The sequence below is a fragment of the Pongo abelii genome, chromosome 11, assembly GCF_028885655.2.
Source record: "Pongo abelii isolate AG06213 chromosome 11, NHGRI_mPonAbe1-v2.0_pri, whole genome shotgun sequence".
NCBI lineage: Eukaryota > Metazoa > Chordata > Mammalia > Primates > Hominidae > Pongo > Pongo abelii.
In genome coordinates this window covers 85,424,267-85,437,500 of record NC_071996.2, presented here as the reverse complement: position 1 = coordinate 85,437,500, position 13,234 = coordinate 85,424,267, and the positions used below count along the sequence as shown (strand labels likewise).

At 34.7% G+C, this 13,234-nt stretch overlaps 1 protein-coding gene across 2 annotated transcripts in view; it reads right to left on the bottom strand.

The window, feature by feature from the left end:
- The window catches only part of DNAJC10 (DnaJ heat shock protein family (Hsp40) member C10), a 64,805-nt gene that overhangs the window by 39,121 nt on the left and 12,450 nt on the right, over positions 1 to 13,234 (bottom strand). For both annotated transcript variants that reach the window (NM_001133268.1, XM_054548748.2), the window contains 5 exon segments: positions 5,602 to 5,739; positions 9,430 to 9,473; positions 10,890 to 10,967; positions 12,049 to 12,142; positions 12,989 to 13,120. In NM_001133268.1, coding sequence (NP_001126740.1) covers positions 5,602 to 5,739; positions 9,430 to 9,473; positions 10,890 to 10,967; positions 12,049 to 12,142; positions 12,989 to 13,120 — 486 coding nt within the window.

The following is a 13,234-nucleotide window of genomic DNA, read 5'->3' as shown; positions in this document are numbered from 1 at the left end:
TGATAGCCAGGCAAACAGGGTCTGGAGTGGACCTCCAGCAAACTCCAACAGACCTGCAGCTGAGGGTCCTGTCTGTTAGAAGGAAAACTAACAAACAGAAAGGACATCCACACCAAAAACCCATCTGTACATCACCATCATCAAAGACCAAAAGTAGATAAAACCACAAAGATGGGGAAAAAACAGAGCACAAAAACTGGAAACCCTAAAAAGCAGAGCGCCTCTCCTCCTCCAAAGGAACATAGTTCCTCACCAGCAACGGAACAAAGCTGGACGGAGAATGACTTTGACGAGAGAAGAAGGCTTCAGACGATCAAACTACTCTGAACTACAGGAGGAAATTCAAAGCAAAGGCAAAGAAGTTGAAAACTTTGAAAAAAATTTAGACGAATGTATAACTAGAATAACCAATACAGAGAAGTGCTTAAAGGAGCTGAGGGAGCTGAAAGCCAAGGCTCGAGAACTATGTGAAGAATGCAGAAGCCTCAGGAGCCGATGCGATCAAATGGAAGAAAGGGTATCAGTGATGGAAGACGAAATGAATGAAATGAAGCGAGAAGGGAAGTTTAAAGAAAAAAGAATAAAAAGAAATGAACAAAGCCTCCAAGAAATATGGGACTATGTGAAAAGACCAAATCTACGTCTGATTGGTGTACCTGAAAGTGACGGGGAGAATGGAACCAAGTTGGAAAACACTCTGCGGGATATTAGCCAGGAGAACTTCCCCAATCTAGCAAGGCAGGCCAACGTTCAGATTCAGGAAATACAGAGAACGCAACAAAGATACTCCTCAAGAAGAGCAACTCCAAGACACATAATTGTCAGATTCACCAAAGTTGAAATGAAGGAAAAAATGTTAAGGGCAGCCAGAGAGAAAGGTCAGGTTACCCACAAACGGAAGCCCATCAGACTAACAGCGGATCTCTCAGCAGAAACTCTACAAGCCAGAAGAGAGTGGGGGCCAATATTCAACATTCTTAAAGAAAAGAATTCTCAACCCAGAATTTCATATCCAGCCAAACTAAGCTTCATAAGTGAAGGAGAAATAAAATACTTTACACACAAGCAAATGCTGAGAGATTTTGTCACCACCAGGCCTGCCCTAAAACAGCTCCTGAAGGAAGCACTAAACATGGAAAGGAACAACAGGTACCAGCCGCTGCAAAATCATGCCAAAATGTAAAGACCACCAAGACTAGCAAGAAACTGCATCAACTAACGAGCAAAATAACCAGCTAACATCATAATGACAGGATCAAATTCACACATAACAACATTAACTTTAAATGTAAATGGACTAAATGCTCCAATTAAAAGACACAGACGGGCAAATTGGATAAAGAGTCAAGACACATCAGTGTGCTGTATTCAGGAAACCCATCTCACGTGCAGAGACACACAGGCTCAAAATAAAAGGATGGAGGAAGATCTACCAAGCAAATGGAAAACAAAAAAAGGCAGGGGTTGCAATCCTAGTCTCTGATAAAACAGACTTTAAACCAACAAAGATCAAAAGAGACAAAGAAGGCCATTACATAATGGTAAAGGGATCAATTCAACAAGAAGAGCTAACTATCCTAAATATATATGCACCCAATACAGGAGCACCCAGATTCATAAAGCAAGTCCTGAGTGACCTACAAAGAGACTTAGACTCCCACACAATAATAATGGGAGACTTTAACACCCCACTGTCAACATTAGACAGATCAACAAGACAGAAAGTTAATAAGGATACCCAGGAATTGAACTGAGCTCTACACCAAGCAGAGCTAACAGACATCTACAGAACTCTCCACCCCAAATTAACAGAATATACATTTTTTTCAGCACCATACCACACCTATTCCAAAACTGACCACGTAGTTGGAAGTAAAGCCCTCCTCAGCAAATGTAAAAGAACAGAAATTATAACAAACTGTCTCTCAGACCACAGTGCAATCAAACTAGAACTCAGGATTAAGAAACTCACTCAAAACCGCTCAACTACATGGAAACTGAACAACCTGCTCCTGAATGACTACTGGGTACATAACAAACTGAAGGCAGAAATAAAAATGTTCTTTGAAACCAATGAGAACAAAGACACAACATACCAGAATCTCTGGGACACATTCAAAGCAGTGTGTAGAGGGAAATTTATAGCACTAAATGCCCACAAGAGAAAGCAGGAAAGATCCAAAATTGACACCCTAATATCACAATTAAAAGAACTAGAAAAGCAAGAGCAAACACATTCAAAAGCTGGCAAAAAGCAAGAAATAACTAAAATTAGAGCAGAACTGAAGGAAATAGAGACACAAAAAACCCTTCAAAAAATTAATGAATCCAGGAGCTGGTTTTTTGAAAGGATCAACAAAATTGATAGACCGCTAGCAAGATTAATAAAGAAAAAAAGAGAGAAGAATCAAATAGATGCAATAAAAAATGATAAAGGGGATATCACCACCGATCCCACAGAAATACAAACTACCATCAGAGAATACTACAAACACCTCTACGCAAATAAACTAGAAAATCTAGAAGAAATGGATAAATTCCTCGACACATACACTCTCCCAAGACTAAACCAGGAAGAAGTTGAATCTCTGAATAGACCAATAACAGGCTCTGAAATTGTGGCAATAATCAATAGCTTACCAACCAAAAAGAGTCCAGGACCAGATGGATTCACAGCCGAATTCTACCAGAGGTACAAGGAGGAACTGGTACCATTCCTTCTGAAACTATTCCAATCAATAGAAAAAGAGGGAATCCTCCCTAACTCATTTTATGAGGCCAGCATCATCTTGATACCAAAGCCGGGCAGAGACACAACCAAAAAAGAGAATTTTAGACCAATATCCTTGATGAACACTGATGCAAAAATCCTCAATAAAATACTGGCACACCGAATCCAGCAGCACATCAAAAAGCTTATCCACCATGATCAAGAGGGCTTCATCCCTGGGATGCAAGGCTGGTTCAATATATGCAAATCAATAAATGTAATCCAGCATATAAACAGAACCAAAGACAAAAACCACATGATTATCTCAATAGATGCAGAAAAGGCCTTTGACAAAATTCAACAACCCTTCATGCTAAAAACCTTCAATAAATTAGGTATTGATGGGACGTATCTCAAAATAATAACAGCTATCTATGACAAACCCACAGTCAATATCATACTGAATGGGCAAAAACTGGAAGTGTTCCCTTTGAAAACTGGCACAAGACAGGGATGCCCTCTCTCACCACTCCTATTCAACATAGTGTTGGAAGTTCTGGCCAGGGCAATTAGGCAGGAAAAGGAAATAAAGGGTATTCAATTAGGAAAAGAGGAAGTCAAATTGTCCCTGTTTGCAGACGACATGACTGTATATCTAGAAAACCCCACTGTCTCAGCCCAAAATCTCCTTAAGCTGATAAGCAACTTCAGCAAAGTCTCAGGATACAAAATCAATGTACAAAAATCACAAGCATTCTTATACACCAATAACAGACAAACAGAGAGCCAAATCATGAGTGAACTCCCATTCACAATTGCTTCAAAGAGAATAAAATACTTAGGAATCCAACTTACAAGGGACGTGAAAGACCTCTTCAAGGAGAACTACAAACCACTGCTCAAGGAAATAAAAGAGGATACAAACAAATGGAAGAACATTCCATGCTCATGGGTAGGAAGAATCAATATCGTGAAAATGGCCATACTGCCCAAGGCAATTTACAGATTCAATGCCATCCCCATCAAGCTACCAATGACTTTCTTCACAGAATTGGAAAAAACGACTTTAAAGTTCATATGGAACGAAAAAAGAGCCCGCATCGCCAAGTCAATTCTAAGCCAAAAGAACAAAGCTGGAGGCATCACGCTACCTGACTTCAAACTATACTACAAGGCTACAGTAACCAAAACAGCATGGTACTGGTACCAAAACAGAGATATAGACCAATGGAACAGAACAGAGCCCTCAGAAATAACGCTGCATATCTACAACTATCTGATCTTTGACAAACCTGACAAAAACAAGCAATGGGGAAAGGAGTCCCTATTTAATAAATGGTGCTGGGAAAACTGGCTAGCCATATGTAGAAAGCTGAAACTGGATCCCTTCCTTACACCTTATACAAAAATTAATTCAAGATGGATTAAAGACTTAAACGTTAGACCTAAAACCATAAAAACCCTAGAAGAAAACCTAGGCATTACCATTCAGGACATAGGCATGGGCAAGAACTTCATGTCTAAAACACCAAAAGCAATGGCAACAAAAGCCAAAATTGACAAATGGGGTCTAATTGAACTAAAGAGCTTCTGCACAGCAAAAGAAACTACCATCAGAGTGAACCAGGCAACCTACAAAATGGGAGAAAATTTTCACAACCTACTCATCAGACAAAGGGCTAATATCCAGAATCTACAATGAACTCAAACTAATTTACAAGAAAAAAACAAACAACCCCATCAAAAAGTGGGTGAAGGATATGAACAGACACTTCTCAAAAGAAGACATTTATGCAGCCAAAAGACACATGAAAAAATGCTCATCATCACTGGCAATTAGAGAAATGCAAATCAAAACCACAATGAGACACCATCACACCAGTTAGAATGGCAATCATTAAAAAGTCAGGAAACAACAGGTGCTGGAGAGGATGTGGAGAAATAGGAACACTTTTACACTGTTGGTGGGACTGTAAACTAGTTCAACCATTGTGGAAGTCAGTGTGGCGATTCCTCAGGGATCTAGAACTAGAAATACCATTTGACCTAGCCATCCCATTACTGGGTATATACCCAAACGACTATAAATCATGCTGCTATAAAGACACATGCACACGTATGTTTATTGCGGCACTATTCACAATAGCAAAGACTTGGAACCAACCCAAATGCCCAACAATGATAGACTGGAATAAGAAAATGTGGCACATATACACCATGGAATATTATGCAGCCATAAAAAATGATGAGTTCATGTCCTTTGTAGGGACATGGATGAAATTGGAAATCATCATTCTCAGTAAACTATCGCAAGGACAAAAAACCAAACACCGCATGTTCTCACTCATAGATGGGAATTGAACAATGAGAACACACGGACACAGGAAGGGGAACATCACACTCTGGGGACTGTTGTGGGGTGGGGGGAGGGGGAGGGATAGCATTAGGAGATATAACTAATGCTAAATGATGAGTTAATGGGTGCAGCACACCAGCATGGCACATGTATACATATGCAACTAACCTGCACATTGTGCACATGTACTCTAAAACTTAAAAGTATAATAATAATAAAAAAAAAGAAATCCTCCCAAAAAAAAAATTCTGCATTGTATTCTTACAGTTACATACCTAAACATCATCTGAAAATAAAGTTAATTAAATAATAAACATATTATATTAAAAAAAAATAAAAATAATCCTTAAATTTTATACTTTGAAGCATGTATTAAAAAGAATCTCAGAAATTAAGTATCTGTTCTAAATAAGGGTTCCACAGTCAGACAATATAAATTGTTCATTTCTTTGCTCACTGCTTACAAAAATAATGTATTATTTTTGAGGGTGTTTGTACATTATATGTAAAGAAATTAGTTTAAAGTGATTCATACCAAAATACTGTTTTTCTCTTTGTTATTTAAAGTGGCTCCAGGAGGAAAATAAGCAGTAGTACTTGTTGTAATATCTAAGCTTTTACAAAGGTTATCCTGGGTGGCACAGTCCATCCATCCTACATTAACAAGACCATCCTAAAATGGAAAGAAACAAAAAACCATGTTGTAAATGGAAGGCAAAAAGTTAAAGCAATTTAGAGCTTTACTTAGCTAAAAACACAATTTTTCTACCATAAAATTAAAACTTCATGCCTTAGTTCTACAGCAAAGTTAAAAAATAGATTTCTAATATTATAAATTACTTATTAATAAATTTAGAAATATCAAGTGCAAAAAATTGTACTTAGTAACTTGAGAAATAGTTTTTCCCTAATAGTAGAAATCTACTTTTTATAATTCTTTCTATGAATCCACAAAAAACTACATTTACAATTTTTATAGAAAGTGAGCTGTCCAATAGTCTTTCAGGTTAAAGAAAATAAACCAAACTACTGTTTAAGACTTTTCATTATGGCTATCCTTTTAATAATTACACAGTTTATGAGACATTCTCTGTATGTGTCTACAATGTGCATTTAAATTAATTAGAAAACCTTCCCAGTTTTCATCTACAGTGGCTAAGCTAATCCTTTAGTGAGCTCCAAAAATCCTGTACGAAAAATACATTCCTCATAACCTTAAGTTACTGAAAAAAATTTCTGGACTGGGCAAGTTAGTAAACAAATAGAGTTCTAACATACATTCAACTGGGATCTCGGAAAGATAAGGGAGAATGAGACAGAAACAAAAAGTGAAATACCAGCTGACAGGTTTCCACAACTGATGAAAGATATTAACCTATAGTGATCAAGAAGTCCAGTTAATCTCAATCAGGATAAATAAGAAACTCAGATCTATGTATATCATAATGAAACTTCAGAAAATCACAAACAATTAAAAGCTAAGAAAGAATAGATCTTGATCTAGGTGGTGTTACATGGGAGCATATATATGTAAAAATTAAGTTGTACACTTAAGATGTATTCACTTTACTGCATTTAAGACAGAACTTAGAAAAAAACATATTTGATTAAAATACATAACAGCAAAGTTTCAGAGGTAGTAAAATAATTTCTGTTTAGTACTCTTGAGTTAGGTAGCAAATGAGTAAGTCAGGATACATGTACAAAATTTCTAGGGTACCCATTAAATGAACAGTAAAAGGATGGGTAACCAAAGAGCTAGTAGTGATGGGAAATGAAATTTTAAAAATCACTTGATTAATCCAAAAGAAGCAAAAAGGAAAGAAAAAAGGACTATAAAACAGGTAGGACAAATATAAAACTAACAAGATGGAAGCATAGAGCCAAATATATCAAGAATAACATTAAATGTAAATGGACTAAGATAAAAAATGGCTACTAGATAAATACAAAATCTAATTACATGCTGATTGCAGGCAATAAATACAAGGATACAGTAAGGGTGACAGTAAAAAATGGAAAAATGCCAACATTAAACAAAACAAAGCTCGTGTAGTTATATTAGTATCAGTCAAGGTAGACTTGGAGGCAAAAGGCATGAAAGGAGATAAAGAGGGTTATTTCATCAGGTTAGAGATTCAAATCACCAAGAAAACATACAATTCTGAATTAATATCCATCTAATAACAAAGCATCAAAATAGATAATAAAAATTGACAGAAACAAAGGAAATAGAAATATCCACAAAGTAGTGGAGGATATTAAGACACTCTCTCAGTTATTGATAGAATAGGCAGACAATAAAATTATTAAGATCTAGAGGATTTGATTAACATAGCTAACAAATTGGACCCAACTGATTTTATAGAAATGTGTACCTGTGAATTACAGGATTCATTTTCAAATGCATATGAAACATTTATAAAAATTTACCATATGTTGGGCCATGAAACAAGGCTTAACAACTTCAAAAAACTGATTCCATGTTCATTATCCACAGTAGAATCAAGCTAGCCAAAAATAACAAAATTACTTTTAAAAATACCCTTTATGATTAGGAACAAAAAATACAGAATCTGTGATTCAAAGAGAAATAAAAATGGAAGATTAAAAAATATTTTGAACTGATAATCAAAATACTATATATATATATCAAAACAGAAGATGTACCTAAAGCTGTAGTCACTAATTTATAATCTAAATTCATATATTAGAAAGGAAAGCCTGAAGATCAATGAACTAATCATTCAAGAACAGCAAATTAAATCATAAAAAAGTAGAGGGAAGGAAATATAGTACTTAGGTCAATGAAATCAAGAAACTGGCAGTAAAAAAAAAAAAAATCAATAAATCTAAAACTTGAGACTTTGAAAAGACTTACAAAGCTTAAAAAAACCTCTCCTTGGACAGAATAAGAATAAAAACAGAGATGAGACACACACACAAAATATGATCAGAAAGTAAGAAAGAACATCACTATAGATACTACAGATATAAAAAAATAGGATATCATGTACAATTTTATAGCAATACATTTACACATTTGCTTCAAAGAACGAAGTCTTAGAAAAACAGAATTTACCAAATAGAGGAAGTAGAAAATCAATCAATCTATCTATCTGTGTATCTATCTATCTACCTATCTATCGAGAGAGATTGGAGAAAAGTCTGTAATATGGATTCAAAGACAACTCCAGACCCAGATGGTTTCCTGATAAATTCTACCAAAAAAAAAAAAAAAATTGAGAAAGAAATAACACCAGTTGCACAGAAACTGTTTCCAAAGAAGAGAAAAAGAGAGAATACTTTCCAATACATTTAAAGGCCAGCCTAACTTTCATGCTAAAAGTGCACAGACTTTACTGGAAAGGAAAAATATAGGCCAATCACTCTGATCACCAAATATTAAAAAAAAAAAAAAGATACTAATGCTCAGTCCTCACCCTCAAATATTTTGATTTAATTGATCTGGGGGACCTGGTTTTTTTTTTTTATTATTTTTAAAAGCTCCTCAGGTGATTCTAATGTGTGGTGTTGAAAAACTAAAGGCCTAGGCATAGGGTGAAATAAGGAAACTGAATGAAACAAAAGCATACTAAGTTAGTAATTTTAATATCAAATAAAACAGAATTTGTGTAAACAAATCCATAATGCACAAACAGAAATAAATAGCCACCAAAGTATATAATGATCATACTGCTGCCAACAATGTCAAAATATGTAAAGGACAGAAATATAAGAAATAGATAAATCAATGATTGATAGTAGAGATTTTAATACATCCCTCTTAGAAATATAGATCATGTAGTCCAAAAACAAATAACATGATTAATATATCTGATCTAATAAATGTAATATTACACCTAACATAGAGGATATTATTATATTCAAGCTCACAAAGAATTTCCACAATTTTCACAACTGACAATTTGTGTGGCTTTCTCAAGCCACAAAGCCACAAAGGGTATTTCAATGGTGTTAAAAAATCAACATCACTCAGACTACTTCCCAGCCATAACATGAGAGCTATATACATTTAAAAATGACTAAAAAAGAAAACAACAAAAGATAAAGTTGGGAAATGACAAAAACACTAACAAGTAACTTCAGTTGAAGAGGAACTTATAAACTACAGAATACTTAAAAAGTAAATGACACTTAGAATTGATACCATGTCAAAATTTATTGAACGTAGCTAATTATTCAGGAAAAAACACATAGCTATGAATACAGTCATCAGAAAATAAGATTACAAATAGGTGAGTTAAATGTTCAAGAAATAAGGGAAGAAAATGTTTCAAATCAATTTCTAAACGTGTTTCTTTACATGGTGATATACTTTTACAAAATGATTGATGCTTACCAACATGCCACTAAGCCTGAGTCGTGTCTGTGAAGTCAAACAATCTGGGGACAAAAAAACCTTATGAGGCGGTTTTACCTTTATTAAGCCTAATGAAAATACTTGCATTTGTCTTTCCCCCAAATTACCATGTTCATTCGAACGCAATTAATTGAGCTGGACTCTAGTGATAGATATGGAAATTCTTCTACACACACACACACACACACACACAAACACATACACACTCCCTCGTTCCCTCCCTCTCTCTTTCTTTCTCTCCCTTTAATTTCTAGGATGTCTAGCTACAGAGAAAAAGTAATTTTCTCTCTTTAGGTTAATACTCTCAATCTCTCCTCCTATCAACAATCCCTTTTACCCAAGAGATCTCAAAATTGGGGGAAATAAAATGTAACAGATATTTGATAAAAGTATATAAAGGATCCTCAAAATACAATAAAATCTTTAAATAGTGCCTTCACTATTTTTATGAAAGTTCTGTAAATATGAACACTAGAATACAATGAGAGAAGTTTTAGAAGAAAGAGAGCTATAGCATCACAGAGCCTACAAAGACAGGGAGAAGCAATTTACCTGAGGTGAGAAGTAAAAGAATCTCAGAGAATGTAAGAACTTTTGTTCATGTGTGGATGAACAGAAATTTGGGCAATAGGCCAAAATGAGACAAAATCCCTTGGTGATTAGTTAAGTTTAAGGCTGACGTTTTGCTGCAAGGCAGTCCTAGCATAGGCCTTACAGGATGGGGTAACGGGTTGATTTTAGTTACAAGGCAGTACCTTTCTGATATAGCAGCATGAAGGCTGAGAGATGAAATGTGGGGAAAAGACTCATGTTGGGATTAAATACATGCAAATACATTGAGTTATATTTTGTTATCTTAGACCAATTTTTAACCAACCACATTGTTTGAACACAGTTTACAGTTTGTGACTTGCTATGCAGAGTACTGAATTTTCCACTTAATTTATTCAAGGAAAGGTTCCTAGAAGAAGCTGTCATCTTCAAACATATAATTGTATGAGGCAAATCTATGTATGTTTGAGAGATATATATAAGCATGAAGCAAAGTCCATATTTCCAAAAAATTATTATTTTGGGAGGGGTTAGAGCTGTAAACAACTAGTTATTTTTGCAAATTGTCAAATAACATCTGTGACTATCTGAAGGTAGAATTTATCATGAGTCTATTTAAGCTGAAAAACTGGTCCACTGAACATAAAAACATAAAGAATACATTAAAAAATGAATAATAACCTCATATGTAAAGTAATGAAAGAGGCAAATATTCATTAAGTAAAAAAATTTTAACAAATATTCATTAAGTAAAAAAATTGTAATCTTGGGCATAAATTGTAGTTTCTAATACTTAATAATCAATTACAGTAGCATACTTAAATCTGTCACCAAAAATTTAAATGTCATGTTCTCTTCATTCCAACAAAATTAAAAAATAGTATTACCTCCTCCTTTTGAACAAAAAGTGATCAGCCAGCCAATACCAGCAGCAAAAGCAGTTTGTATGGAGTTAACAAAATTTCCTTAAAAAAAAGAAAAAAAGCAAATTCTGATCACCTATTACTCCTTTACTAATGGAAACAGTCTTCTAAGTAATTTTTCCTTTCTAATCTCACCCTCTTCTAATCCACTCTGAGTTTTACCAGTTATCTTTCCAAAGATACTCTTGGGTATGACAAATTCCTTCAATGGCTCTCCAATTTTTTCATCATATAAAACCTAAATTCATTATTTCATTAAGAAAAAAACTCAAATTGGCAAGTTAGGCCCCTGTGACTTGAGCTTTGTCTACCTATTTAGCCAGCTATATTATATTTCCCCACACCACTTGACCCAATTATTCATCTTATTGTCAGATTCATGAAGCAGTGCCAGTTCCCCAAATACACAGTGATCTCCTAAGGCTTCCTATTCATTTTCATGACAGATTGGATATGACTTCTTTCAAGAAGTATTTTCTAACTCTCTTTTCCCCAACTGGGTTGTTTTACGTATCTTATGCTTCCTTAAGCTCTATAGTAATAGTTACTATATTGCATTTTAATTGTTTACTAATGTTTTCCTCACTAATGAAGTCACTGATGGCAGGGATTATATAGTTTATTACTGCAGCCCTACTATTTAATAGTTTCTGACATGTAACTTTACTCAATGAATAAAATGAACAACTTGAGCCACGAATACTATTATTAGCTTAATCTGCTTAAAGGCAGTTAATGAGTTAAAAGCGTAAGATTAGAAGCATTTTTAAACTTTAAAATTAAACAGAATAGGTTTGAATTTACTGACTGATAAGCATATTTAAAAAAGCAATAAAACACTTGTATTACAAAACATTTTTTGCACTTTGAGAGATGCCTTTTTACCCTAGCCCTATCTCATATCCATTTCCCATATCTCGATAGTTCAAGTTTCTGTACAAATTTAACTAGTTTGTTAAATTCAACAGAGTTCAGAGTAAATGACACAATTCCCTTCTAAGAAACATGGAAAAGACACTTTAAAATTTCAATACCATGACCAAAATGTTAATATTGTCATTAAAAACAAAGTACTGATTTCAAAATACCCTGAAAATCAAGCAAATTAAGAAAATATAATTACCTGTCCAAAGTTCTGTCACTGTACTTCTAACATGCTGCATTGCAAAACTCACTAAACTCTCCTTTGATCTGTCTCCATGATATTTCACTGGGGCCTATTGGTTTTTGTAAGAAGAGAAACATCTTTTACTTTTTCTTTTTAAAACTCAATAAAAATAATACCAAAGAGTTTTTTACATTATCTTGAATAATGTAGCAAAGTTCTATTTCTCAATAGCAGAATGTATTTCCAAATGATATCCTGATAATCTTGACAGTACAGATTCTATGGAACACATTTTAATAATACCATTTATAATAGTTTCAGGTTCATCACTGGAAACTAAGAAAAAAGATATCAGAGCTTTACATTCAATGAGACAACACTTGTAAAATACTTTGTAAACTACCAAATACAATATACATATTGTATAAATTATGTTCCTTAAGACAGAAACTGAAATTGGCAAACATTTAATTTTAAAATATAGCAAAGTCAATGGTGTTTGGCCAGGCACCGTGGCTCACGCCTGTAATCCCAGCACTGTGGGAGGCTGAGGTGGGCAGATCACCTGAGGTCAGGAGTTCAAGACCAGCCTGGCCAACATGGCGAAACCCTGTCTCTACTAAAAATACAAAAATTAGCTAGGCATGGGAGCGGGTGCCTGTAGTCCCAGCTACTCGGGAGGCTGAGGCAGGAGAATTGCTTGAACCCAGGAGGCAGAGGTTGCAGTGAGCCGAGATCACGCCCTTGCACTCCAGCCTGGGCAACAGAGTGAGACTCAGTCTCAAAAAAAAAAAAAATTCATAATCCAAAATGTTTATTATTACAGAAGACTAGTGAGATGGCACCTAAACCAAGACTTAAAATGTTCTGCAAATTCCACATACTATTATTTTCTCTAGTATTTAACTTGTCATAATGTTTCACAAATTTAAAAAATGCTAACTTTATCCCTTACCATTCCAGACCGAAAAATGAAGAGACTGGGATAGCTGTTGACTCCTTTCATTCGGCAAAGCATTCTATCATCACCACAGTTAACAGCTCCAATTCGAAGTAACCCATCCACTTCTTTAGCAAAGTCTCTCCACTATGACAGAAAAAGAAAACATATTTCTCTGATAAGACCACTTTTCTTCCCTTGAACACACTCCAAGCTATACATTTTTAAACCAGACATTTAAAGTATTTGATAATTATTTTT